This window comes from Geotrypetes seraphini, chromosome 5 (assembly GCF_902459505.1).
Source record: "Geotrypetes seraphini chromosome 5, aGeoSer1.1, whole genome shotgun sequence".
Lineage (NCBI taxonomy): Eukaryota > Metazoa > Chordata > Amphibia > Gymnophiona > Dermophiidae > Geotrypetes > Geotrypetes seraphini.
This window is the reverse complement of record NC_047088.1, coordinates 118573310-118601159: the sequence shown is the minus strand read 5'-3', so window position 1 is coordinate 118601159 and position 27850 is coordinate 118573310. Positions and strand designations below refer to the sequence as shown.

Genomic DNA, 27850 nt, shown 5'->3' with positions numbered 1-27850 from the left:
CTAAGAAATGAACAGTGTTTCACTACATGGGCCTTACCCACACACTAAGGGGCTGATTCTGGTCTCAGTGGCCACCTATGAAGCAGCTGAGAAACATGTAACGGTATCCTATAAAGAATCAAGTCTGTCTTAAAAAACACATCTTACCGCCTCCTCCCTCCCCAATTCTGTAAACTGGTGCCAATGTCACCGGCACCGGTAACAGAATTGCTCCTTAAATATTAAAAGTAACATAAATAAAGAATTTATTTAAAAATATATTAAAAGTAGATGAGGCCGGCTGAGCTGATCATGGCAAGGGAAGCCCTTGTCGGCTGAGCCAGCAGGACTCCCCGAAGCCACAGCTTCGTGGAGTCCTGTTGGCTCAGCTGATTGGGAGAAAAATACCTCTGCTTTGATCAGCTGAGCTGGCTTCAACAGGGGACCCCCCCAACAAGTACCCCTGAAATCAGTAGAGGAATACCTACTTCCTCCTGCCACTGACCCTCCCAAACAGCAGACACCCCCGAAATCCGAGAATGGCAGGAGGGATGCCCAATCCCTCCTGCTGCCAGCCCCTTTGATCCCCCAAACCCCCCTTTGAAGACAGGAGGGATGCCCACTCCCTTCTGCCACCCCCCTTGAGCCTCCAACACCAGCCTGGAACCCCACCCTCTATTGAAGACTGGTATGAGGGATACACAGTCCCTCCTGCTGATGCTCCTCAGAACTTCTGACACCTCCCAACCCCTGACACCCCCAAACCTTAAGACCCCCTTGACACCTCTCCATACCTGCAGACCCATACCCTTGTATCCTTGCACACCCCAAACCTCCAGAGTCCCATCACACATCCAAAGAAAGGCCGGCTGCAGGGATGCCTACTCCCTTTGAATGGTAGGCCCCTTCTTCAAAATAGTGGGCCTTCCTCTTCTTGGTGCATCCTGGAATGCACCGGAGAGGGGGCCTAAAGCCCTGATTGGGCCAGATGCCTAAGGCCCCTCCTTTAGGCCAATCATAGTCTTAGGTCATGCCCAATGCATCCCACGATGCACCAGGAAGGAGGCTTAAGGCTTTGATTGGCCCAGGTACCTACAGGAGGAGCCTTAGGCATCTGAGGGCCTTAGGCCACACCCAGGTGCATCCCAGGATACACCGGGAAGGAGAAGGCCCACCATTTTGAAGAGGTGGGCCTGCTGGCTGGAGGGCTGCCATGGTATGCCCCCACTTGGAATACTGCATCCAGCACTGGTCGCCGCTCATGAAGAAGGACACAGTACTGCTCGAAAGGGTCCAAAGAAGAGTGACTAAAATGGTCAAGGGGCTGGAAGAATTGCTGTACAGTGAGAGATTAGAGAAACTGGGCCTCTTCTCCCTTGAAAAGAGAAGACTGAGCGGAGACATAATTGAAACATTCAAGATAATGAAGGAAATAGGCTTAGTAGATAGCGACAGGTTGTTCACCCTCTCCAAGGTAGAAAGAACGAGAGGGCACGCTCTAAAGCTAAAAGGGGATAGATTCCTTACAAACATAAGGAAGTTCTTCTTCACCCAGAGTGGTGGAAAACTGGAATGCTCTTCCGGAGGCTGTTATATGGGAAAACACCCTCCAGGGATTCATGATAAAGTTAGACAAGTTCCTGCTGAACCAGAACGTACGCAGGAAAGGCTAGTGTCAGTTAGGGCACTGGTCTTTGACCTAAGGGCCGCCGCCTGAGCAGACTGCTGGGCATGATGGACCACTGGTATTGGGGTATGCTTAGGGGTATGGGGTGGGGGTCTGGAGGTTTGAGGGTTGCTGGGGTGGGGGGGTCTGCAGGTTTTGGGGGTGTCTGGTAAGATCTTAAAGTTTGGGGGTATCAGCGGTTTGGGGGGTGTTTGTGGTTCTGGGGGTATCAGCAGGATGGAGTGGGCATCCCTCCTTCCAGTCTTCATCTCATTTTACCAAGGCATAACCCAGAAAGAGATTTGCTGACATAAAATCCTACAATAAAATCCGACTTGAACCGGGAGCAGCAGCTGAGGCAGAGCGGGAGCAGTGCAGAAGGCACTCAGGGTGAGGGAGCATGCTCCACCCCTCCCCCTCGACTTTACACTGTCGGGTTTCGCTTGATCTGTTAACTTCTTCTCTCCACCTTCCGACTTGGACCGGGAACAGCAGCAGAGGCAGAGCAGGAGCAGTATAGAAGGCACTCAGGGTGTGGGAGCGTGCTCCACCCCTCCCCCTTGACTTTACACTGTCAAGTTTTGCTTGATCTGTTAACTTCTACTCTCCACCTCCCGACTTGAACCAGGACCAGCAGCAGAGGCAGAGTGGGAGCAGTGCAGAAGGCACTCAGGGTGTGGGAGCGTGCTTCACCCCTCCCCCTCAACTTTGCACCATCGGGTTGCGCTTGATCTGTTAACTTCTACTCTCCACCTCCTGACAAATCAGGAGCAGCAGCAGAGGCAGAGCGGGAGCAGTGCAGAAGGCACTCAGGGTGTGGGAGCGTGCTCTACCCCTCCCCCTCGACTTTGCACCGTCGGGTTGCGCTTGATCTGTTAACTTCTACTCTCCACCTCCTGACGAACCAGGAGCAGCAGCAGAGGCAGAGCGGGAGCAGTGCAGAAGGCACTCAGGGTGTGGGAGCGTGCTCTATCCCTCCCCCTCAACTTTGCACCGTGGGGTTTTGCTCAACTGCTACTCTCAACTACAGCTTTCATTCCCAACTGTTATGCCCAACCACAGTTTTCACTCCCAACATATACTCACACACCACCAAGGCTCTCTACAGTATCTACACTAAAATAATTCTTACTCCTACCCAGCCAGGTACAACACAAGAAGAACAACTTTCTCACAGCCAACTAGTCGTCCCCACTACCCGCCCCCTCCTCCAAAATGAAGCTAATCCCACAAACACACACCCTGGCCACCCTACTGATAATCCTCCTCATTACCAGTTGGAAAGCAGTAGCAAACAACTTACCAGCCCCACCCACATGCTCCACTGCAAACAAAATCCAACACCACAACAAGAGAACTCCAATAGTTAGAAGCTCAAACCACCAAACCAGCGCTCAACATCCCATCACCTTAGCCTGGAAAGAAGACCACTTCCCAAGCCCAAATCTCAACCTCCTCCTACAACACTCATCTATCCTGAAACGACTCACAATTTCCAAACAGATATCACCACCCTAACATGTGCCTACTTAAACATCAGAGCCTTAGGACCTAAAACAGAACACATAAAAAACAGGATAAAAACCGAAAACCTAGACTGCCTTTTCCTCACAGAAACGTGGTTAACCTCAGACACAGATCCTAGAATAACAGAAATTTGCCCTCAGGGATACAAAATAACAGTGACCTGCAGAGAGAAAAAAAAAGAGGAGGAGGACTAGCAATCTTAATCAAGGACTCCTTAACTCTAAATATACTCAAAAAAAACATCTACCCCACAAATGGACTTCCTTGCCTGCCATCTCTCAAGAACCACTCTAAAAAACTCACTAAACTGCATGCTCTGCTACATAACACTAGGAAACTGGACCACAATAAGACCTGAATTTGAAAACTTCATATACCAAAACTCTTTAACAGCAGAATACAACCTCATCCTAGGAGACCTATACATACACCTTGAAGACCAAGCATCCAAACCAGCAGAAAACTGTCTGTCATTTTTCAATGTCTTATCCTTCCAAATCCTAAACCCACAAACCACTCATGAAAAAGCACACCAACTTAACATTGCAGCCTTCATGACCCATCAACCATCCTCCCCAGAAATTCAAACACCTAATGGAACCTGGTCCCCATCCCTCTGGTCAGACCACTACACATACACATTCAACATCAACTGGACCAAGAACGAAACCATACCTAAACCCAAAAAAAGAACTTACACCTCACGCAAACACATTGACCCCCCCCCCCCAATTCTGGACAAAAATAGATGAAACAATCCAGGACTGTGACCCCCAAGGACTTCATCTCACAGTGGAACAATCTGACTACCAACATCCTTGATGAACTAGCCCCACTACAAACCAAAACTAGAATCAGCAGAAGATCAGATTAATGGTTTGACAATTAACTACTCCTACTTAAAAGACAATGTAGACGACTAAAAAGAAAATGGAGAAAAACTAATCTGGATCACACGAAAACCGCCTGGAAAAAACTAACAAACAATACAAAATACTACTAAAGGACAAGAGAAAAACACATTATACTAATCTAATAGGCACAGAAACCCAAGATACCAAAAAACTATTCCAAATATTAAAAGACCTAACAGACACCAAATCTTACATGACCACTAACAATACCCCACCCCCCATAGCCACCCTCTTAGCAGAACACTTCAAGAACAAAATTACAAATGCCAGAGCCACCCTCAATTGTATCTCATCCCACCTAAACGAACTCACAATTCTTCCCACAGATAAAGAATCAATTGCAGCTGATAGAACATGGTCTCAATTCCCCAACATACAATGGTCTGAATTCAATAAATTCTACAAAAAGTACAGCCATGCATCCTGTGACCTCAACCACTGCCCTTCACATCTCCTTACAACCTCCAGCACAAAATTCCGTACTCTACTTCTGCAATGGATACAAACCATGCTCACTGACAGCCTTTTCCCAACTGACCTCAGCGAAATCATCATCATCCCAATCCAAAAAGATCCAAAAGGACCAACAGACCAACCATCCAACTACAGACCCATTGCCTCAATACCTCTATATGTCAAACTGACAGAAGGACTAGTAGCCAAACACCTCATCAACTATCTAGATGACCATAATATACTTCACCCCATACAACCTGGCTTCAGATCCAACTTCAGCACAGAGACATTACTAGACTCCCTCATTGACACAGCCAGACAACACCTCAGCACAGGAAAAAAATGTTTCTCATACAACTAGACCTTACCGCAGCATTTGACCTGGTAGACCATAACATCCTACTGCAAATTTTGGATGCAATAGGCATCTCAGATAAAGTATACTCTTGGTTTGAAAGTTTCCTAAAATCCAGAACATACAGAGTAAAATTAGATAAAGAAAAATCTGAACCTTGGTCCAACCCTTGCAGCGTACCACAAGGATCCCCGCTATCCCCTACTCTCTTCAACCTATACACTGCATCTCTCGGAACATACCTAGATAATCTAGGAATCACCACCTACAGTTATGCAGATAACATTACCAATCTCATACCTTTTGATCAACCAAAGACCGCCATGACAAACACACTACACCAAACACTAGAAATAGTAGCAACCTGGATGAAAGATCACAAACTGAAACTCAGCACAGACAAAACTAAATTCATCCTCCTTGAAAATGACAAAGACCCAACCATAACCAATATAGAAATTAACACAATCAACTATCCCATTCAAACTACCATAAAACTACTAGGAATGACTATAGACCGATGCTACACCATGCAACCGCAAATAAATAAAACAATACAGAAATCCTTTGCAGTGATGAGAAACCTAAGACAAGTCAGGAAATTCTTTGAAAAAACACAATTCCAGCTTATAGTACAATCCCTAATCCTAAGTCTACTAGATTACTGCAACATCCTCTACCTCCCCTGCCCTGCTACAATGACTAAACAACTACAAACAATCCAAAATACAGCTCTGAGACTCATCTACTCATTGAGAAAACACGACCATATTACAGAAGCATACATCAACTCACATTGGCTACCAATCCAAGAAAGAATACTATTTAAATTCTACTGTATGTTATTTAAAGCCTTAAATGGAGACAGCCCAACCTACCTGAACAACCGCCTCATCCAAACCACCTCAATCAGACATAGAAAAACACACCCCCTATTCACACACCCCTCGATTAAAGAAGTAAAAGGGAAAAAACTATACGATGGCCTCCTGGCCACTCAAGCAGCTAAACTAGGTAACCAAATCTCCAATCTACTGATAATGACACCAGACTACAAGACGTTCAGAAAAGAAATAAAAACTATACTCTTCAAGAAATTTCTGAAACAGCCATAACTTCAGAAAAGAAATAAAAACTACATTCTTCATGAAATTCCTGAAACAGCCCTAACTTCAAACTTACCATCCTTCCCCCCTCCCTTTTCCTGCCACACAAAAACTACATAACCTACTCTTTACCTCTCTAGAAAGGACAAATGTTCTTCCATTGTAACCCTCCGTTTTTTATCTCTTTTGTAATCTGCCTTGAACTGCAAGGTAATGGCGGAATAGAAATCTCTAATGTAATGTAATGTAATACACAGCAGTCCAACTCATTTACAACACAAATAAATAAACCATGTCACTCCTCATCTTCGGGACGCCCACTGATCCCTCTTTTACACCACATCACTTTCAAATTCTCCTTCTTACTTACAAAATAAAGCAATCCAATGTTCCTGCCTTTAGTGACTAACTTCTGATCCCTTACGCACCAAACAGAACACTATGCTCCAACAACCAGAATCTTTTAGTAATTCCCTCTACTCGTGATATAATCTACGATTCGACCCAAACTGCCATTTTCTTAGTCACAGCTCCTACATTATGGAACACCCTTCCCATCCACATCAAGTTAGAATCCTCCTTACAAAAATTCAGATTCAAAATTAAAGCTTTCCTCTTCAAAGACGCATTCAACGCTTAGAATCTTCTCTCTTTCCCAATCAAGGACAACCTTTCTGCAAAGAATAACAAAAGCTTCCTTAGAAATGACTACCTTCCTCTTGTATTATCCTTTACCCACTCACCCCCTTTTATATTTATCTCAATGTATTTTTCAACCCCTTATGTACTTACTCTGAAGTCTAGTAAATCCTGTCCGTCTAATCACCTCTCCCAACATTTGATTTTAATCGTTATTGTTTTATTTCTTTTTCCTGTGAAATTTTTTCTATACTTATTGTAAACAGTTTAGCTATTTCATAATAAATGGTATATCAAAAATGAAATAAACTTGGAAACTTGAAGGGCCCTGTAGCAGGAGGGAGTAGGTATCCCTTCTGCCATTCTCAGATTTGGGGTGGTATCGGCTGTTCGGAAGGGTCGGTGGCAGGAGGGAGTGGGCAACTCTCCTGCCGATTTCAGGGGTACTAGTCTGGGGGAGGGGTCCCCTGCCATATCCAGCTGATCATGGAAGGGGTATTTTCCTCCCAATTAGCTGAGCCAACAGGACTCCCCAAAGCTGAGGGGACGAAATGTAACTATAATCAGGCATTGTGTGTCACAGTCAAGAGTGCTTGAATTTCTTTACTAATACTTAGCTTAGCACACTCTAATGGAATTGTACCCTGTGGCTTCCCCAAGGTGTAATTCTCAACAAATGAGTCGTGTTAGCCGAGGGTTTAATTATGTTTCCTTAGGGAAGTAACAGATTAACATTTAAAAATTTCCTCATCCCATAAATTTAAAATCAGGATGAAACAAATAAGTAAAAGAAAATATCAACCCATTTGAAAAGTGCAATAATTTTTAATATAAACTTTGCACTTAACTTTGAAAACACTAGTATTTAAAATTTGTTGTGTACAATAATAACAGAATGATTTTGTTATTGTTTCAGAACCTCTAAACCAAAATTTTAGGATTTTCAATTTCAAGATCTATCCATAGATGTCAGAAGGGGGTACCATAGGGGCCGTGGCCTCCCCCAAAATTGCCCATGGCTCCAGGGCTGGCGTTAGCAGTAGCCCAGGGTTTCTCAATGCACGTCGCTCACCGCCCACTGCTACATTAAATTAAAGCCCCTATAGGAAGTGAAGGGAAGGGCCAGCACGTGCAGCTATTACACGCCATCAGCCCACAACCCTTCCCTCTGTCAATTTTGACTTCAAAGAGAAGGTCTTGGCCCAGACCTTCTCTCCAACGTCAGAATTATGGGGGAAAGGCTTGTGGGCCGGCAGCATGCAATTGCTGCACGAGCTGACCCTTCCCTTCTTTTCCTGTAGTTGCGGCACAGGGGCTATAATTTAATGCAGCGAGTAGCGGGAGGTGGGCGGTAGACCGGGTGGCGGGCAGCAGACTGGGGGGAGGAGGAAGCGCCAGCGGGTCAACTTGGGGCAGGCAGGCTTCGGTGTGGCTTCGGGAGGGAGGGGGCACTAAGGACACAGGAAGGAGGCACTGGGGGCATTAAGGACATAGGAAGGAGGCACTAAGGACATAGGAAGGAGGCACTGGGGGCATTAAGGACATAGGAAGGAGCACAAAAGACATAGGAAGGAGGGAGAGAAATGCTACTGCTGCACAGGCAAGGGGGGAAGAAATGCTGCACAGGCAAGGGGGGAATGCTGCTGCTGCACAGGGAAGAGGGGAGATAAATGCTGCTGCTGCTGCACCCAATTGGGGAGAGAGAGGGAAGGAGGGAGAAGGAAGTCAAGGGAGAGGAATCAGAGATGCCAAGTCCATGGGAGGGAGGGAAAGGAAAACAGGAAAGGAGATATCACACCATGGAGGCGAAGGAAGCGATGCCATGGCATGAGGGAAGGGAAGGAGATAGAGATACCAAACCATGGTGTGGAGTGGGAAGGAAGGAAGGAAAGAAGAGAAAGAGAGAGATGTCAAAGCATAGGGGAGGGAGTGGAGACAGAAAAATGGAGAGGGGGGTGAAGCTGAAATGAATCATGTGCACAGGAGAGATGGGACCCCAGATATACAGTTTATTGAAGGGACATAGAAAGAGGGAAGATGCCATATGGAAGAGAGAGAGATGGAAGGGGCAGAGAGAGTGTGGGCAGTAGATGGAAGGGGTAGAGAGAGAGGACAGAAGCTAGGTGGAAGGGGCAAAGAGAGGGCAAATGTTGCATGGAAGGGAGAGAGGACAAACGTATAGAAAGAAGAGAGCAAAGAGAAGATGATTAAAGCAGAAACGACAAAAGGTTGAAAGATTTTTTGTTGCTTTACTTAGAATCAAGTAGTATTGTAACTGTATTATAAAAGTTTATAAATAGGAAATGGAAATAAGGGAATTTTTGGGACTAAACCCCTTTCCTCAGGACAGGATACCATAACAGCAGTATACTGTACTGTTCTGAAGAAAGATTTGGCCTCTGAAAGCTAATTGAAAAATGGATTAGTCCATTAAAATTGTATTTTCTTATTTCTCATTATTTGTTTTATTTATATTTGTTAATTTGTACAGTGGTGATTGTTATGTAGCAGTTTTTTCAAATTTACATCTACTGTCTATATTTTGCACATTATTAGGGGACATGTGTCACTGTTTTTGTGGTGTTGTGGCGTTGCATTGTATGCAGAGTCTGGTTTCTTGGCGGTTCAGTTTAACTTTTGTCTACATATTTCTATTTTTAGTTTGTGATTATTCCATATTGGGTGAGGGTGTATCTCTGTTCTGTGTGTATGAAAAGGACATAGTTTTCAGTTGGCATTGACTACAGGATTAATTGACTGTGCAGGGTCTGGCTTGTTTAGTTTCACAATGTATATGTTGGTGTTCTAGTGCTCACTGCAGTGTTTAAGATGCTGCCTTTTCCTAGGTACACTCTTGTTGTACGATATGTGGATTGTTACTAAAAAAATCATATTTTTAATATAGATGGGGGGGGTCAAAAAATGATGGGCCCCGGGTGTCACATATGCTAGGTACGCCACTGACTGGGGGCACTAAGGACATAGGAAAGAGGCACTAAAAACATAGGAAGGAGGCACTGGGGGCATTAAGGACATATAAAGGGGGCACTTGGGGCACTAAGGACATAGGAAGAGGCACTAAGGACATAGGAAGGAGGCACTGGGGCACTAAGGACATATGAAGGAAGCACTAAGGACATAGGAAGGAGGCACTGGGGGCATTAATGATATAGGAAGGAGCACTAAGGACATAGAAAGGAGGCACTGGGGGCACTGACATTGGAAGGGGCACTAAGCATATAGGAAGGAGGCACTGGGTGCATTAAGGACATAGGAAGGAGGCACTAGGGGCATTAATGACATAGGAAGGGGCACTAAGGACATAGGAAGGAGGCACTAAAGACATAGGAAGGAGGCATTGGGGCACTGACATAGGAAGGGGCACTAAGGATATAGGAAGGAGGCACTGGGTGCATTAAGGACATAGGAAGGAGGCACTAGGGACATTAATGACATAGGAAGGGGCACTAAGGACATAGGAAGGGGCACTAAGGACATAGGAAGGAGGTACTAAAGACATAGGAAGGAGGCATTGGGGCACTGACATAGGAAGGGGCACTAAGGACATAGGAAGGAGACACTGGGGCACTAAGGACATAGGAAGGGGCACTAAGGACATAGGAAGGAGGCAATAAAAACATAGGAAGGAGGCACTGGGGCACTAAGGACATAGGAAGGAAGCACTGGGGGCACTAAGGACATAGGAAGGAGGCACTGGGGCCCTGACATAGGAAGGGGCACTAAGGACATTGGAAGGAGGGATGGAGGGAATAGAAAGGGACAATTGTTGCGCCTGAGTGCAGAAAGAAATAAAGAAATGAAAGAAAGGATGTAGTCAGAAGGATGTGCAACCAGAGACTCATGAAATCACCAGATAGCAAAGGTAGGAAAAATGATTTTATTTTCAATTTAGTGATCAAAATGTGTCAGTTTGGAGAATTTATATCTGCTGTCTATATTTTGCACTATATTTGTCTATTTTTCTATATTTGTTACTGAGGTGACATTGCCTATTTTAAAGTCATCTGCCTTGACATCTTTCAAAAACACCCAAATGTAAATGATAATTAATATTTTCTCTGCATAGTGTGCTTTATGTTTTTTAATTTTCTGGATAACCATTATGTGCTGTTAATAAGATTATATAGTATGTATATATGAAAAATGAATGGAAAAATGGTATTACAATTAGTACTTTTATGGGGGCAGGGTCTGTGGTGGAGATTGGGAGGGTCTGGGGTGGAGCTTTCAGGCCCCCCCCTAAACAAAAAAGTGTTCGCTGCCTATGGATCTATCAGGTAAGTATTTAAGTTTCTGTTCTCTAATAAATTTATATCATAATTTAGTTCCAACTAAACAGTCTCTAGACTAGAATTGATACTTTGGCCCTGATTCTCCAAAGTACCGTCCCGATTTTAGACAGCTGTAGGCGTCCTACAGCTGTCTAATCAGCCAATCGGGATGCACGTTTTTTTAAAAAAATGCTCCCCATGCAGGCCTGAAGGCGCCTCCGGGAGCCTAGGGAGACCCGCAAGATGCCTAAGCTCGCCTAAGGGCCTTAGGCGGGCCTTAGGCGAATCTAGGCAGCCCTACGCATCTCCCTAGTAGAGGAGAAGCTTAAAATGTAGGCCAGCAAAATGCTGGTCTACATTGTAAGTAGACGCGGCCGCTATACTTATCGCGGCAAGGGATCTCTCTGCTGCGATAAGTATAGCGGGCCGCGGCCTGTCCGATCGCTGGCAGGAAGAGTGCCCAATCCCTCCTGCCCGAAGACGCACCCTCCCCCCCTGACAATATCGATCACTGGCAGGAAGGGTGCCCAATCCCTCCTGCCCGAAGACGCACCCTCCCCCCCCTGTGCTAACAACCCCCAAACCTCCACCCCACCAAACTAATCTGTTCTTACGGCCAGATGGGTCTTGCCCGTCCAGCCGGCAGGCACGCCTGGTCGAAATGAGGCGGGCCCGCCCCTTCCCGGCCCATCCCGCCGAAGTCTAAGGCCTGATTGGCCCAGGCTCTAGAAGCCTGGACCAATCAGGCCTTAGGCATAGCGGGTCCGCCCATCCCCACTTAATCTAAGCCTGATTGGCCAATCAGACCTTAGACTAGCGCATAGTTCTGTTTAGAAACTTCAGCTCAAGACAGGTTTTCTTTATAAAGACTTCAATCACATCAAACAATTTTTTAAAGCTCTTCAAAAACTAAAATGTTCACTTTATCTTTAGTATAAGGTCTTTTAAATCAAGTTCCCACAAACATCTGACAAAATTACTCTCTATGAAAGATTTTTTTTCTCTGTAAATTATTTTACCAAATTCACCTTATTTTAATCAGCAAAGCACAAATCCTTTATAAAATATCTCTGCTGATATCTTCAGAATAATTTCTTTCACACCAAGTAAGTTTTTCTAAAATGAGAAATCAAGTCACCACTTGTAAGATAGCATCAGTGGCGTACCAAGGAGGGAGGGGGGGGGGGGGAGGTCTGCCCCGGGTGCACACCTTGGGGAGGTGCACAGCTGGCTGTTCTCACTGCCTCTAACGCCGGCCCTGCAGCTCCGGACTTTCCCACACCTGCTCCCCCCGATCGCTATTATTTTAAATGTTATGGCAGCCGCGTCGCTGTATCCATCGGAGGAGACTTCTAACCTCGGCCTACCACGGAACTCTTCCTGCAACAGCAACTTCCTGTTCCCACCTAGGCGGGCAGTGGCTGCAGGAAGAGTTCCGGGGCAGGCCGAGGTTAGAAGTCTCCTCCGATGGATACAGCACCACGGCTGCCATAACATTTAAAATAATAGCAATCGGGGGGGAGGGGGAGCAGGTGTGGGGAAGTCCGGAGTTGCAGGGCCGGTGTTAGAGGGACTAAGAGCTGATGGTGCGCAGGGTCCCGCGTGGGGGGGTAGGGAGGAAGAAAGAAGAGTAACCGAAGCATTGGCAATTTGGGTGGAGCAGGTGTGGGGAAGTCCAGAGCTGCAGGGGAGAGTGTTGCTGTACCCAGCTGGAGGGAGAAGGAAGATGAGGGAGGGAATGAAAGGAGATGCCCGGGCTTGGAGGGAAGGAGGAAGGTATGCCAGACTAAGGGAAAAGGAAAGGGGAGATCTCAGAGCATGGAGGGGGAGGAAAAGATGGAAGGAAAGGAGAGAAATGCCAGAGAATCAGGGAAGGGCAGATACCAGACTGTGGGGTGCGAAGAAAAGAAAGGAGAAGAGAGAGATGCCAGAGCATAGGGGATGGGTTGGTGACAGAGAGAAAAAAATGGAGAGGTGGCAGAGCTGAAATCAATCATGTACAAAGGAGAGAAGGGGCACAGGATAGATAGTTATGAAAGGAGCATAGAAAGAAGGAAGATGTTGTATGGAAGAGAGAAAAGGCAGACACTGGATGGAAAGGGCAGAGAGGGCAGTGACTGGAAGGGGCGAGACAGAAGGTAAACAGTAGATGGAAGGGGTAGAGAGAGAGGGACAGACACTGAATGGAAGTGTGGGGGAGAGGAGGGACAGCCACTGAATGGAAGTGTGAGGGAGAGGGGGAGCAGACGCTGGAAGGAAGTGGGGAGGAGAAAGAAAAAAGGGCACATGCTGGATTGAGGAACGAGGATAGAGTTAGATACTGGAAGGGGTGAGGGAAAGAGGTGGCAAGCTTTAGGTAGACAGTAAAAATGGACATTGATGAGAGGGTAGTAGAATGTAATCTAGATAGATGCAGAAAATAAATTGAAAAGGAAAATGAGGGAAAAAAGGGAAAGGGATTGCAGAGGAGAGGTATGGGAGAGGGAAGGAGAGGAGAGAGATGCCAGACCAATGAGGGTGAAAGGAGAGATGGAAGGGGGAGGCATACAGTTTTTGGAAGGGACATAGAAAGAGAGAAGATGCCATATAGGGGAAAAGAGACAGCAGACAGTGGATGGAAGGAAGAGAGTTACAAGAAGATGAGGAAAGCAGAAACCACAGAAGACAAAGGTAGAAAAATAATTTCTATTTATTTATTGCTTTAGGAGACATGTGTCACTGTTTCTGTGGCGTTACATTGTATGCAGAGTCCAGCTTCTTACTGGTTCAATTTAACCTTTGTCTATGTATTTCTATTTTATCTCCCCTTTTACAAAACTGTGGAGTGTTTTTTAGCACCAGCCGTGGTGGTAACAGCTCTGATGCTCAGAATTCTATAAGCGTCAGAGCTGTTACCACTGTGGCTAAATTCCACACTACAGTTTTGTAAAAGAGGGTGGGGTTAGTTTGTGATTACATATTCCATACTAGGCGAAGGTGTTTTCTGTGTTCTGTGTGTTTGAAAGACATGTTTTTTTGTTAGGCTTGACTGCAGGACTGATCTGTACTAGTCTGGCTTGTTTAGTTTTACAATGGGTGTATTGATGTTGTACTGCTCACTGCAGTATGTAAGATGCTGCCTTTTCCTAGGTACTCATGTATGACGTGTGGCTTGTTACTAAAAATCATGTTTTCTGTTCAGATGGGGGGGGGTGTCAAAAAATGATGGGCCCCGGGTGTCACATATGCTAGGTAAGCCACTGGATAGCATTAAACTAATGTCATAGTTCAAATCCAAAAACTTCCAAACCAAAGTTACCAAATTAAAAATTTATCTTTCAAGACAAATTTTACAGGGACATCATACAACAGACACCTGTCTCTGTCAACAAACCAACCCTTGACAGTTTAGAACACTTCCTGGAGAGAACTGTGCTGTTCAGAATTCTAAAGGTATCACATGCAGCTCTGAATTCTTAAAGCTACAAACATATTTTTTTTCTCTTGGGTTACAGAATAAATATACAAATAAATAACCAGGCAATATCAGCCTTGTTTTTGCAATTACTTTTGGACTCTCTTGTGCTCATTGCTATTTTCTTTTTTCCTTAAGATATTCAGATGTATTTTGGCCATACATCAATCTATACAGCCAAAATTTATCTGAATATCAGTATGACATTTTGAAAACAAACAAACAAAAACTTATAAAGTCAGCAACTGATGCTAACCACATAAGTAGTTCTGAATATTGGCCCCTATGTACACATATCTATGCATACTTTTTGCCACTTAAAAAAAGTGTTCGGAGGGGGAGGGGTTGGGTCTGGGAATAAACTTTGATTTTTAAGGGATTTTCCAATACATTGATATCAAAAGAAGAAAATGACCCAATATTTCCACAACAAACGTAAAGTTCAAAAACCCAAACCAAAAGAGGCTGTGGAAAGAGATGTTCTTGATCTTGATTTATTTATTAAAATTGCAGTCAATAACAATCTTGGTATATTTGTTGCATCCAAAGTTTAGTCAATAATAATCTATATAAGACTTGAAAGGAAATGACCCCAAATGGTCTATGTTTTGGCGAACACGCCTCCCTCAGGGGTCCTATAATCATGAATTTCAAGCCTTATGTGGATTATTATTGCCTGAATTTAGGATGCAACAAATTTTCAAATACATACCTATAAATTTTCCAACTTATTTTATTTTCAGAAAAAGTAGTGCAAAATGGGTATTATTGCACCCAGATAAATATACTGTAAATACATTTTCAAAGAAAAGCCATCTGGACAGGTTTATTTTGAAAATTTATTTAAAAGTTTTGCTAGTACTGTGCAAATAACCAGGCAATATTCAGCCTGTGATAGTTGATGGTTTAGAGCCACTGACAGTCATAGGCTGAATGAGACCCAGATACTCAGTGCCAGACCATGTTCAAACAATGGCACTGAATATCTAGGTCCTCATTAGACCTAGAAGTTAGCGAGTGTTGGCTGATATTCTATGTTGCTATCTGCATATCTAACTGGCAAAGATAGGACTGCTTTTTGTAAGGACCAGTTAGGTGTATGAGCATCAGTACTAAATATCACTGGAGTCCACATATTGTATCTTCCTGATCTGCCCTAACTCTGCCTCAGATGATCTTAAGAACAGCTTTACTTGGTCAGACCAAACCCAGTTGCCCGTTCTCACGGTGGCCAATCCAGATCACTAGTACCTGGCTAAAACCCAAAGAGTAGCAACATTCCATGTAGAATCCCTCAAAGATACTGCACTTGGTGGTATTTATGTTCCCTTTTTTCCAGGTTATCATTCCTCCATGGAGCAGAGGCCCAGCAGCCAGACCTGTTGGTGAGGCAATGTCGGAGGCCATGAAGCAAATAGAGATTGGAACTCATTTGCAGCAACCATTTTTGGACCTAATAAAAGAACAGATACAGGCCACTGGTAGCTGCTGCAGCTACAGTCACAATCTGTGGGAACTGCTTTGATGATTACCACAGGACAAGTACCAGGAACTCTAAACGTTGAATAAAATGAATGCTAAATGATGACCCAGAAGACTTTATAGCGACTTTTGAATGGATAACCATGGCTGCAAGGTGGCCAATTGAGCAATGGGCCTTTAGGCTAGCTAATTGCCTCACTGGGGAGGCACTGTCAACCTATAGGGCTTTGACCCCTGAATTGGCCACATCCTATGAGGAAGTTGAAACTGCCATAATGGACAGAGTAGGTCTGACCCAAGAACATTATAGGAGGATGTTCAGAGGCCTTCAGATGTTTATAATGGACAGGTCTAAGGCCTTTGACTTGGCTACTAAGTGACTTCTGCCATATCAAAAACCTGTTCATGCTCTAATACTTGGAAGCAGTAGTCAGAAAATTAAGAGATTGGATGAGTAAACATGGAGTCAAAACTCCTGGGCAAATCAAGGGGGGTAGAACATGATATCATTACTATACCTGAATAGATAGTGTGATTAAAACCATATCGCTTACCCTAGACCAAACAAGATGAGGTAAGTGAGCTGGTAAGGGAAATGGAAGAGATGGGGGGGGGGGGGGGTAATAGAAAAATCTAAGAGCCCTTGAATGAGTCCCACTGTATTGATCTCTAAACCAGATAGGAGTACTCAATTTTGCACAGATTTTCATCAATAAACCAAATCTCTGAATTTGACACCTATCCGATGCCTAGAATTGAGGATCTACTGGATAAGCTAGGCATGGCCTGATACCTACCATATTAGGTCTCATAAAAGGGTATTGAAAAATTCCACTTACAGGGCCACTATCAATTTGTGAGGGTGCCATTCAGACTTAATGGAGCCTCCACTTCTTGTCAAAACATGATTAAGTATTGAGGGATCATGGTGATTATATGGGAGCTTACATGGATGACGTGGTGATTTTCTCCAAAGACTTGACCTCACTAGTCTAAGGTAAGGGCTGTTTTGAAGTCCCTGAGAAGACGGGCTTAACCATTAATCCAAAAAAGTGCTCCTTCGCTGAAGAGGAGGTGAAATTCTTAGGGTACCGAGTTGGACAAGGGGAGATCAGGCCCATCTCAGACAAAGTAAACAATATTATAGATTTCCCCATACTACAAATCAAGTGGTTTTCTAGGGCTAATTGGGTACTATCATAGGTTTATCCTTCATTTCCCCTTGAAAGTGCAACCCTTGTCTGAAATGTTGAAAAAAAAAAAACATCCCAATCAATTGCAAAGGGGAACCTAATGAATGTGAAACATTTAAAGTGAAGCCTTATGCCAGGAACTTGTATTGAAAGGGATGGATTTTTCAAAGGAATTTGTTCTACATAACAGATGTGTTCAAGTATGGGCTGGGGGCATTACTGTGTCAGATACATGAGGGTGAGGAACATTCCACGATAAACCTGAGTTGAAAACTATTATCTCATGAACAGGCATATGCAGTCATTGAAAAGAAAAGTTTAGCCATAAAACGGGCAGTAGAGGCACTTAGATAATTACTGAGTCAATAGTTCACCTTAGTGTCTGATCACTTGCCCCTAAAATGTTTGCCCCAGACGAAAAATAACATTGCTCACTTAACATGATAGAACTTGGTCCTTCAAATATATAATTATCAAATTGTTCACAGGGCAGGGTCTTTACATTCCAATGCATATGCTTTGTCCTGCATATATTCTGAACATGATGAAAGATTGCAGCCAGAGAGGATGAGGTCAGTGGTTTTAAGGGGGAGGGGGGGCAGTATGTGATAAGGGAAGCAGGATTTTGGGTAGGAGGGGAGAAGCTAGAACTAGTCAACCTCCAGAGAGCACCTCAATTTCCTAAGAGCTCTCCTCAGGGGCCATTCTTAAGCCAGAAACACTCCCAGAAGCTTCTTAGTTCCTGGGAAATGTCACCCCACCCCAGATAAAAAAAGCACGGTCCTGCCGGCCCATATACCGCTGGACCACCAGGCTTAAGGAACATTTAAAAAGGTACTGTTGGGTGGGGGGTATTTTAAAAGGAAGGAAGGAAGGGCAGGGGTGTTTTAAAAGGAAGGGCCGGCGGGCAGGCCATGTTTTTAATGGGCGGGTGGGCGGTGTTTTAAAAAGGTACTGGGAGGTGGAGGGGGTCGTCTTCACTCCATAAGATGTACCCACTTTCCCACCCCCTTTTTGGGGGTGGAAAAAGTGCATCTTATGGAACGAAAAATATGGTAATTACATTTCTGAATGTGTAGTTAATTTCCTTTCTGGAGTATCGGATCACTGATGCAGGAGCTGATTTTCCCAGGGATGTTCATAAAGGAACCAGTGTGGCCAAAACCTCTAAATCACTGACAAATTTGTCCCCATCCCTAAGGGATCTATCTCCATCCCCGTCCCATGTCAAATGGCCCTCCTTTCAAAGTTCACATTTATATGGCTGGTGGACTACAGAAACAAACTGTGACCCGTGTTCTGGCTGCAGAGAGAGATAAAAGCTAAGGAAATAGACCTCTCTCCCTCTTCTCCCCCATAAATTCTTCTCTCATTCATATAGCCCCACCCTAATCAAGAAAGAAAATAGCAAGCCTCACCATTTCTTTTCCCTAACCCCTTCAGTAGTAAACTCAATGTGATCACTCCAGTCCCAGGCACCACGTTTCAGAATAGTGCTTGACCTTTCAAGATACTCTTCATTGAAATACTTTTCTAAATGTTAGTCTGCCAAATAAGAGATACTGTATGGCTAGGCACATGATTAGGGTGAGTGGGCTTGACACAAAGGAGCTAGTCTTTCTGAGGGGCCTAACTGTTGGGCCACTAATATTTTAGAGATTTCAGTATTTCTCCTTACCTCAAGAAGAAAAGAATATTTGACATGGGTCAGAAGAAAGAGAAGGAAAGTGGTCCACCAGGAACTGACACTTTAGTGGCCTCAGGTAGCATCATGGGTGAGGGACTATTTTTTAGGGAGGGGTTATATGTTTGCCCCATTGTGGATGTTAAACTCATAAAGGGGCCAGCAATTGTGCCTAATGCAGACAGGAATGAATGATTTTCCTAGTACTCAGGAACTATAGGTTTGTAAATCCTGTGTGATTTTATGGCAATTTTTTTACATTAAAGTTGTCCTAATTAGCACTCTTTAATGAATTAACCTCTTTTAGTAAAAATTGACAACTGAATATCTCATTTCATAAAAGAAAACCGAAGCTCTTTTCATATTATGTTAAATGCACATGCATATGCCTTTCAGCTCTATAGAAATGATAAATAGTAGTAGTAGTAGTAATAGGTAGCACTGAACATTCATATTCTATTCTATTGGGTCCCGAATAATGCCCTGAATACTGAATATCAGCCTCCAATATAATTTAATTAAATTAATTAAATAAAAAAGTTTAGATTATGTCATTTTCCATCTAAGGCCTACATTTCAGTTCCTCGGTTAAGAGAAACCATGCTATATAGATTTCCCTAGGTCTGTAACCTGCTCATGTTTTAAATAGTGTAAACAAAATGGAATGTGAGCATGCCACATTATTTATTAAGCACTCAGAAATCCACCATTTGGATATGATGGTCTTTCATTTGCACGCATATTATGAATATTTTGTTTACACATATCTTTTGGATCCCCTTTAACATGCATAACATAACCTTTTTTCCATAGCTCACCAGTTTTGGAGTTCATAAAAGGATCTAAATTTGCAGAATAAAGTTCATTGCATAGGCCCCCTCAGTATGAGAATACATTCATACTATATGCACTTTAATATACCATATAAGACAAAGAAAGTAGAAGTCTCTTAAATTATAACAAATGCTTAATTGTTGCATACTAGTTAATTGGTACCTCACAGCTATAATAAAATATGAATACCTTCTGTTGGTGTTTCCATAATGACTACTCCAGAGAGAGTTCTTAAAGGGGACAGCACATGATGAAAAATATTCTGTAGAGGGTTAGTACGGAACTCAGTTGGAGTAAAAACCAGACTTGAATCAAATGCAATTTCTTGAAGTTCAGCTGGATCTGCATTTTTAGCACCAACAGAGAAAGCTAGGATGCCACTCCGCTTGAGCTCATTGGCTGGTGTAATAATATCATCTCGGGACTGGCCTCCAGTGAAAAGAACCAACAGTTGTGGAACACCTTCCACTATCCGGCTCCCAGCGGAACCAGTGAAGAAATTATTCCGGATATAGTCCAGTGCAGCACCAGTATTGAGTGGTCCACCACCCATTGGTTTAATTTTTTTCACATTAGCTATCACATCTTTTTTTGTTGAGTAGGTATTGAGAAAGAACTCATCCTTTACAGTGTTTGAGTACTGAGCCACTGCTACTTGGATAAGGTCTGGTCCAATTTCAAGTCTCTGGACAATTCTGACAATGAATTCACGAATTGAAGCAAAGTTATTTCCCATCGCAGTTGTGCCATCTATTAGGAAGACTATATCTCTCTTGTTCACTTCAACAACTGCAGGTAACAAAATATAATATAGTCAGCTGTGCCCCAAAACATTAACAATACAGAACAGAAACTCACATGACCTTTAGACTAATCTTATTGTATTTTAATAGATTGCATTCTTATGTTATTATCTGAGGCTGCAAAAAACCTTAGAAAGAATAATATAATAAGATTTTCACAACAATTTATCCAGTGCTATTTTTTATAAAAATCTGGCCACTTCAGGTAAAAATCCACTGGATATTCAGTGTCAGTATGTAGGAATCAACACTGACTGACAGTGCTATCCAGTTAGCAGCAAGATTAAAACTGCTAACTGGATAATGTTAGGACAGTTTTTGTGTTGTTCCATCTTCACCCAGTTAGTAGTCTGAATATCACTGCTAACTGGATAATCTCTGGCCCTGCTCAAGACAGATGGTGCTCAGATGGTATCCAGTGGCAGTATCCAGTTTGATTTTATTTCTATGATACCTGTGTTATAATGCCCAGTTAATAACAAAGTTTTATACATTTTTTAAAAAAAGCCTCTTATAATGATAAAAGTAAGTTAGTTCATAATTTATTTTACCTGCTCATCATATTTAAATTGCTTCTCCACTAGAAAAAAACATTTTACTTGATGCATGTATTTCAAAGAATAATTATAGCATTTCTTTTCTTCAAGAATTATTAAATAAAGCTGCAGCTAAGCAATTTGTTCCAAAAATGTGTACTTAGTGAATTTTTATTATAGTTCTTAAGATTGAAGTGATTGTTGGTACGAATGACGTGGTGTGAGTGCTATAAGTTATATCATTTTTTTTTTTTAATGGCTACTTCAAAAGTACAATGGATACAGAAATCTGAGAAAATAATGCATCTGAACTCATAAGTCAGCTCATCCATATAACAGAGTTGAACTTTTTCAGGAATTATTTAAAGTCATATTATTTCTCAGGGATTCAAGCACAAAATATGCAAAGCAACAAATTCATCATGGTTTTGATTTGAAACCATTTCAAGTTCAGTGCTTTTAGGAATTCTACTTTTTACTGTTACCACAAACTTTCAAGAGGAGATATGTGCTGAGAGAATGCTGAGGCCTGCAATGCAAAGATTGTGACAAATGCCTTGAGTCATCAGATATTCAGGGACATAAAGAGAAATCTGCCCTTGTGTGACAAAACCACAATTTAGCACACAAGGGCAGATTTCTCTTTTTGTCCCTGTTCAAAATATGTTACTATAAAGATCTGTTGAACAAGAAGTTCTCTAAGTTGATGCATTTTCATGCAACTTCAGTATCGATGAACAGATGATTTCATAATTGGTAAGACATTTCTGCAAAATATTCATGAAGGGAAGGCCAATTAGATTTGGTTTCAAGGCATGGCACCTTTGTTTGATGGCTTCAAAAGAACATAAGCAATGCCTCTGCTGGGTCAGACCTGAGGTCCATCGTGCCCAGCAGTCCGCTCACGCAGCAGCCCAACAGGTCCAGGACCTGTGCAGTAATCCTCTATCTATACCCCTCTATACTCTTTTTCAGCAGGAAATTGTCCAATCCTTTCTTGAACCCAAGTACCGTACTCTGCCCTATTACGCTCTCTGGAAGCGCATTCCAGGTGTCCACCACACGTTGGGTAAAGAAGAACTTCCTAGCATTCGTTTTGAATTTGTCCCCTTTCAACTTTTCTGAATGCCCTCTTGTTCTTTTATTATTTGAAAGTTTGAAGAATCTGTCCCTCTCTACTCTCTCTATGCCCTTCATGATCTCGTAAGTCTCTATCATATCCCCTCTAAGTCTCCTCTTCTCCAGGGAAAAGAGACCCAGTTTCTCCAATCTCTCAGCGTATGAAAGGTTTTCCATCCCCTTTATCAGATGCGTCGCTCTCCTCTGAACCCTCTCGAGTAACACCATGTCCTTCTTAAGGTACGGCGACAAATATTGGACGCAGTACTCCAGATGTGGACGCACCATCGCCTGATACAATAGCAGGATAACTTCTTTCGTTCTGGTTGTAATACCCTTCTTCATTATGCCTAGAATTCTGTTTGCCTTCTTAGAGGCCGTTGGGCACTGTGCCGTCGGCTTCATTGTCATGTCCACCATTACCCCCAAGTTCCTTTCTTGGGTACTCTCATTTAATAACATCCCTCCCATCGTATAGTTGTACCTTGGGTTTCTGTTTCCCACATGTAATACTTTACGTTTCTCAACGTTGAACTTCATCTGCCATCTCTTCGCCCATTCCCCTAGTTTGTTCAAGTCCTTTTGCAATTCTTCGCAGTCCTCTTTAGTCCAAGCTCCGCTAAATAGTTTGGTGTCTGCAAATTTTATTATTTCACACTTCGTCCCTGTTTTTAGATCATTTATGAATATATTAAATAGCAGCTGCCTGAGCACCGAGCCCTGCGGGACCCCACTCGTGACCCTCCTCCAGTCCGAGTAGTGGCCCTTCAGTCCTACCCTCTGTTTCCTACCCACCAACCAGTTTCTGATCCATCTATGTACGTCTCCTTCCACCCCATGGTTCTTCAGTTTCTAGGGCACCTTGTCAAAGGCTTTTTGGAAATCTAGATATATGATGTCTATGGGGTCTCCTTTGTCCATCCATTTGTTAATTCCTTCGAAGAAGTGCAATAAGTTCGTTAGGCACGATCTCCCCATGCAGAAACCATGTTGGCTGGTTATTAGAAGTTCATTTCTTTCAAAATGTTCATCGATGTTTTCTTTTATCAGTGCATCCGCCATTTTCCCCGGAACCGAGGTCAGACTCACCAATCTGTAGTTTTCCGGGTCACCTCTTGATCCCTTTTTAAAGATGGGTGTAATGTTGGCTATCTTCCAGTCCTCCGGGATCATGCCTGTTTTCAGGGATAGATTGCAAATTTGCTGCAGTAGTTCTGCTATCTCCTCCTTTAATTCCTTCAGAACCCTTGGATGGATTCCGTCCGGACCCAGGGATTTGTCAGTTTTTAGTTTTTCTATTTGCCTGCGTACATCTTCAAGGCTCACTTCCATGGATGTTAATTTTTCTGCTTGATTTCCATTGAAGAATTGCTCAGGTTCCGGTATGTTGGATGTGTCTTCGTTTGTGAATACAGACGAAAAGAACATGTTAAGTCTTTCTGCCACTTCTTTCTCCTCCTTCACCACTACCTTCCTGTTTCCGTCATCCAGTGGTCCCATCTCCTTCCTATCCGGAGAGAGCAGGAGAGAGCAGGAGAAAAGCAGCTACAGAGAGAGGCAGAGGGAGAGAGAAGCCAAAGGGGGAAAAAAGCAGATAAAAGAGCAGGAGAGAGAAGCAGAGGCAGGAGACCAAGAGGGAATCGGTGAGAGTCAGCTCCACCCACCCCCGACGTCCACCACTGAAGCTCCGCCTTAAAAGGGGAGGGGCCAATGGAGCAGAGTTGATCTGAGCAGGAGAGAGCAGGAAAAAAGCAGCTACAGAGAGAGGCAGAGGGAGAGAGAAGCCAAAGGGGGAAAAAATGGGCTGGGGCAATTGAAGCTCCGCCTTAAAAGGGGAGGGGCCAATGGAACAGAGTTGATCTGACTCCAAGCAGAAGAAAAGCAGCTACAGAGAGAGGCAGAGGCAGAGAGAACAAAAGGAGGAAAAAAGCAGATAAAAGAGCAGGCGCAATCACAGCAGACCCAGAAGGCATCTGCAGCAGACTGGCAAGCAGACAGCAATGGAAACAGCAGACGGAAGCAAGATGTTGAGCTACCCAGTTTTCTGCATCGTCTGTCATATGTATGATTACCTTCCCTCTGGGAGGCGGTCTTACGTATGCGCCCGATGCAGAGAACTGGAGAGCCTGAAGAAACAAGTCAGATTCCTGGAGAGCAGAATATTGGAATTGGAGGCACTTCAAGCAGGGGAGGAGAGAAACAGAGATGCAGAGAACATCCAGACAGAGGAAGCAGAGAACAAGACAGAAGACACCATCGAGGAAGAAGTCCGAGAGCTGGAGAAGTTCATAGAGGAGGCATACAGGGAGGCCATGGAAAATCACCAGCAACAGTGAAACTGCCGAAAAACACCTACAGAGAGTGTGGACCACCCGACAGACAACCACCTGGAAGAAATAGGTGATACAATAGCGAGAATGAAAGATACGGACCTGCGGCAGGAGAGATGGACATACACCAGGAACATGGACCTGAGGCTGGAGAATTAGGAGAAGATAGAGAGGACAACAATCGTTGTGGACGACTCCATCATCAGACAAGTTGACAGCCACATAGCGGGAGGAAGACTTGATCGGCTGGTGACCTGCCTACCGGGAGCCAAGGTAAAAGACATAGTGAGCCGCATCAACAGGATCCTCAACAGAAGAAGAAGATATGGCGGTGGTGATCCATGTGGGGATGAACAACGTGAGCAAAAGGAACTATAACAGGGAAGTACTGAAGGACCAGTTCCGGATGCTAGGAAGGAAGCTGAAGACCAGAACGCAGAGGATAGCATTCTCGGAGATCATGTCGGTACCCAGGGCAGATAAGAAGAGGCAGATGGAGCTGCAAGCAGTCAACGTGTGGATGTGGCGCTGGTGTGAGGAAGAAGGATTCCAGTTCATGCGCAACTGGACAACGTTCTGGGGGAAGAACAATTTCTTCAGGAAGGATGGTTCCACCTCAGCAGAGACGGAACGAGGCTACTTGCAAGCAACATCAAGAGGGAAGTGGACAAGTTTTTAAACTAGGAAGAAGGGGAAAGCCGACAATTGACAGAGAGAGAGAGAGTCGATGGTTCGGGAACCAGTATACCCAGAGGATACCATGCAAGAAGATAGAGGGAAAGACTCACCGGATTACAGGCAAGAGAGATCGAAAAGGACACAAGAGGGAAGGAAATGCAAGAAAGGAAAAAGCTGCAAACTCAAGTGTATGTACACAAATGCAAGGAGCCTTACAAATAAGATGGGTGAATTAGAAGCCATAGCACAAAAAGATAACGTTGACATCATAGGCATCACGGAAACATGGTGGACTGAGGAAAGCATCTGGAACACTGTGCTACCGGGATACAAACTATACCGCAGAGATAGAGTAGCTCAAAAAGGTGGGGCGTTGCCATATACGTCAAAGAGGAAATTGAATCTGCTGGAGAGAACACGCCACAACTGACAGATAAGTTAGAGTCACAATTCCAGGAACAAATGGCCTGGAAACGAAGATCGGCATCTACTACCGACCCCAGGGCAGTCCAAAGAAATTGATGGAGAAATGACAGACGAGATTAAATGCAACTGCAAGGGAGGCAACACAGTTATCATGGGTGACTTCAACTATCCGGGAATAGACTGAAACCTAGGCACCTCCGGCTGCATTAGAGAGACCAAGTTCTTGGATGCTATAGGCGATTGCTTCCTGGAACAACTTGTCAAGGAAAATACTAGAGGAAATGCAATTCTGGACTTAATTCTAAATGACCTGGGAGGACCAGCACAAGATGTAGAAGTAGAAGGGGCGCTGGGAAGCAGCGATCACAATATGATCCGCTTTGATCTGGACGCAGGGGAGAAACATCGGTCCAAAACGACATCCACGGCACTGAACTTCCGAAAAGGGAATTACGAAGGGATGAGACTCATTGTAGGGAAGAAGATTAAGAAGAGGATAAGCAGTGTAAAAACGCTAGGGCAAGCTTGGTCCCTTTTTAAGGACACAGTCACCGAGGCGCAAAATCTATATAAACCACGTATCAACAAGGGATCCAAGAGGAAAAAGAACAAAGAACCGGCGTGGCTCACTGTAGAGGTGAAGGAAGTGATCAGAGACAAGAAAACTTAATTTAAAGAATGGAAAAGGTCAAAAATGGATGAAAAATGGAAAAAGCACAAACAACATCAAAGCAGGTGCCATAAGGTGGTTAGAGGGGCCAAAAGAGACTATGAGAAAAAAATAGCCAAGGAGGCGAAAAACTTCAAGCCGTTCTTTCAATATATTAAGAGGAAACAACTCGCAAAGGAAGTGGTGGGACCGTTGGATGACCATGGAATAAAGGGAGTGCTAAAGGAGGACAAAGCAATCGCTGACAAACTGAACACATTTTTTGCATCTGTATTTGCCGAAGAAAATGTACACAGCATACTGGAAACCCACCAGGCTATATGCTGGAAACGAAGACGGAAAGCTGACAGGATTGACAGTCAGTCTAGAGGAGGTATGTAGGCAGATTGATAGGCTTAAGAGCGATAAATCCCCGGGACCGGATGGCATCTATCCGAGGGTCATCAAGGAACTGAAAGGGACCATAGATGAACTGCTTCAACTAATAGCCAATCTGTCGATCAAATCGGGAAAGATTCCGGAAGACTGGAAGGTGGCGAATGTTACACCTATCTTCAAGAAAGATTCGAGAGGAGATTCAGGGAACTACAGACCGGTGAGTCTGACCTCGGTACCGGGAAAGATGGTAGAGTCTCTGATAAAGGACACCATCATTGATCACCTTGACGAACTTGCTGCACTTCTTTGAGGGAGTAAACAGACAGATAGACAAGGGCGATCCGGTCGACATTGTAGATCTGGATTTTCAGAAGGCATTCGACAAGGTTCTGCATGAATGACTACTTCGGAAAATTGCAAGCCATGGAATTGAGGGTGAAATACGTGAATTAAAAACTGGCTGGAGCATAGGAAACAGAAAGTGGGAGTAAATGGACAATATTCAGACTGGAAAAGCGTCACCAGAGAGGTGCCACAGGGCTCAGTGCATGGACCCATGCTTTTCAACATCTTTATAAATGATCTGGACATAGGTACGACGAGTGAGGTGATTAAATTTGCGGATGATATGAAGTTATTCAGAGTAGTAAAGACTCAGGGGGATTGCTAAGATCTGCAACGTGACATAATCAAGCTCGAGGAATGGGCATCAACATGGCAAATGAGGTTCAACGTGGATAAGTGTAAAGTGATGCATGTCGGTAACAAAAATCTCATGCACGAATACAGGATATCCGGGGCGGTACTTGGAGAGACCTCCCAGGAAAGGGACTTGGGAGTTCTGATCGACAAGTCGATGAAGCCGTCCACACAATATGCGGCGGTAGCAAAAAGGGCAAACAGAATGCTAGGAATGATAAAGAAGGGGATCACGAACAGATCAGAGAAGGTTGTCATGCCGCTGTACCGGGCCATGGTACGCCCTCACCTGGAGTACTGCATCCAGCACTGGTCCCGTACATGAAGAAGGACACGGTACTACTCAAAAGGGTCCAGAGAAGAGCGACTAAGATGGTTAAGGGGCTGGAGGAGCTGCCATTCAGCGAAAGATTTGAGAAATTGGGCCTTTTCTCCCTCGAACAGAGGAGATTGAGAGGGGACATGATAGAAACATTCAAGATACTGAAGGGGATAGACTTAGTAGATAAGGACAGGTTGTTCACCCTCTCCAAGGTAGGGAGAACAGGAGGGCACGCTCTAAAGTACAAATGTAAGGAAGTTCTTCTTCACCCAGAGAGTGGTAGAAAGCTGGAACGCTCTTCCAGAGGC

At 44.0% G+C, this 27850-nt stretch overlaps 1 protein-coding gene across 7 annotated transcripts in view; it reads right to left on the bottom strand.

Annotated features, from left to right (window-relative positions):
• COL6A3 (collagen type VI alpha 3 chain) overlaps positions 1 to 27850 on the bottom strand; it is a 1265605-nt gene that overhangs the window by 1112255 nt on the left and 125500 nt on the right. For all 7 annotated transcript variants that reach the window (XM_033946673.1, XM_033946674.1, XM_033946675.1 and 4 more), the window contains one exon: positions 19771 to 20370. In XM_033946673.1, coding sequence (XP_033802564.1) covers positions 19771 to 20370 — 600 coding nt within the window. The remainder of the gene's footprint in view (positions 1 to 19770; positions 20371 to 27850) is intronic.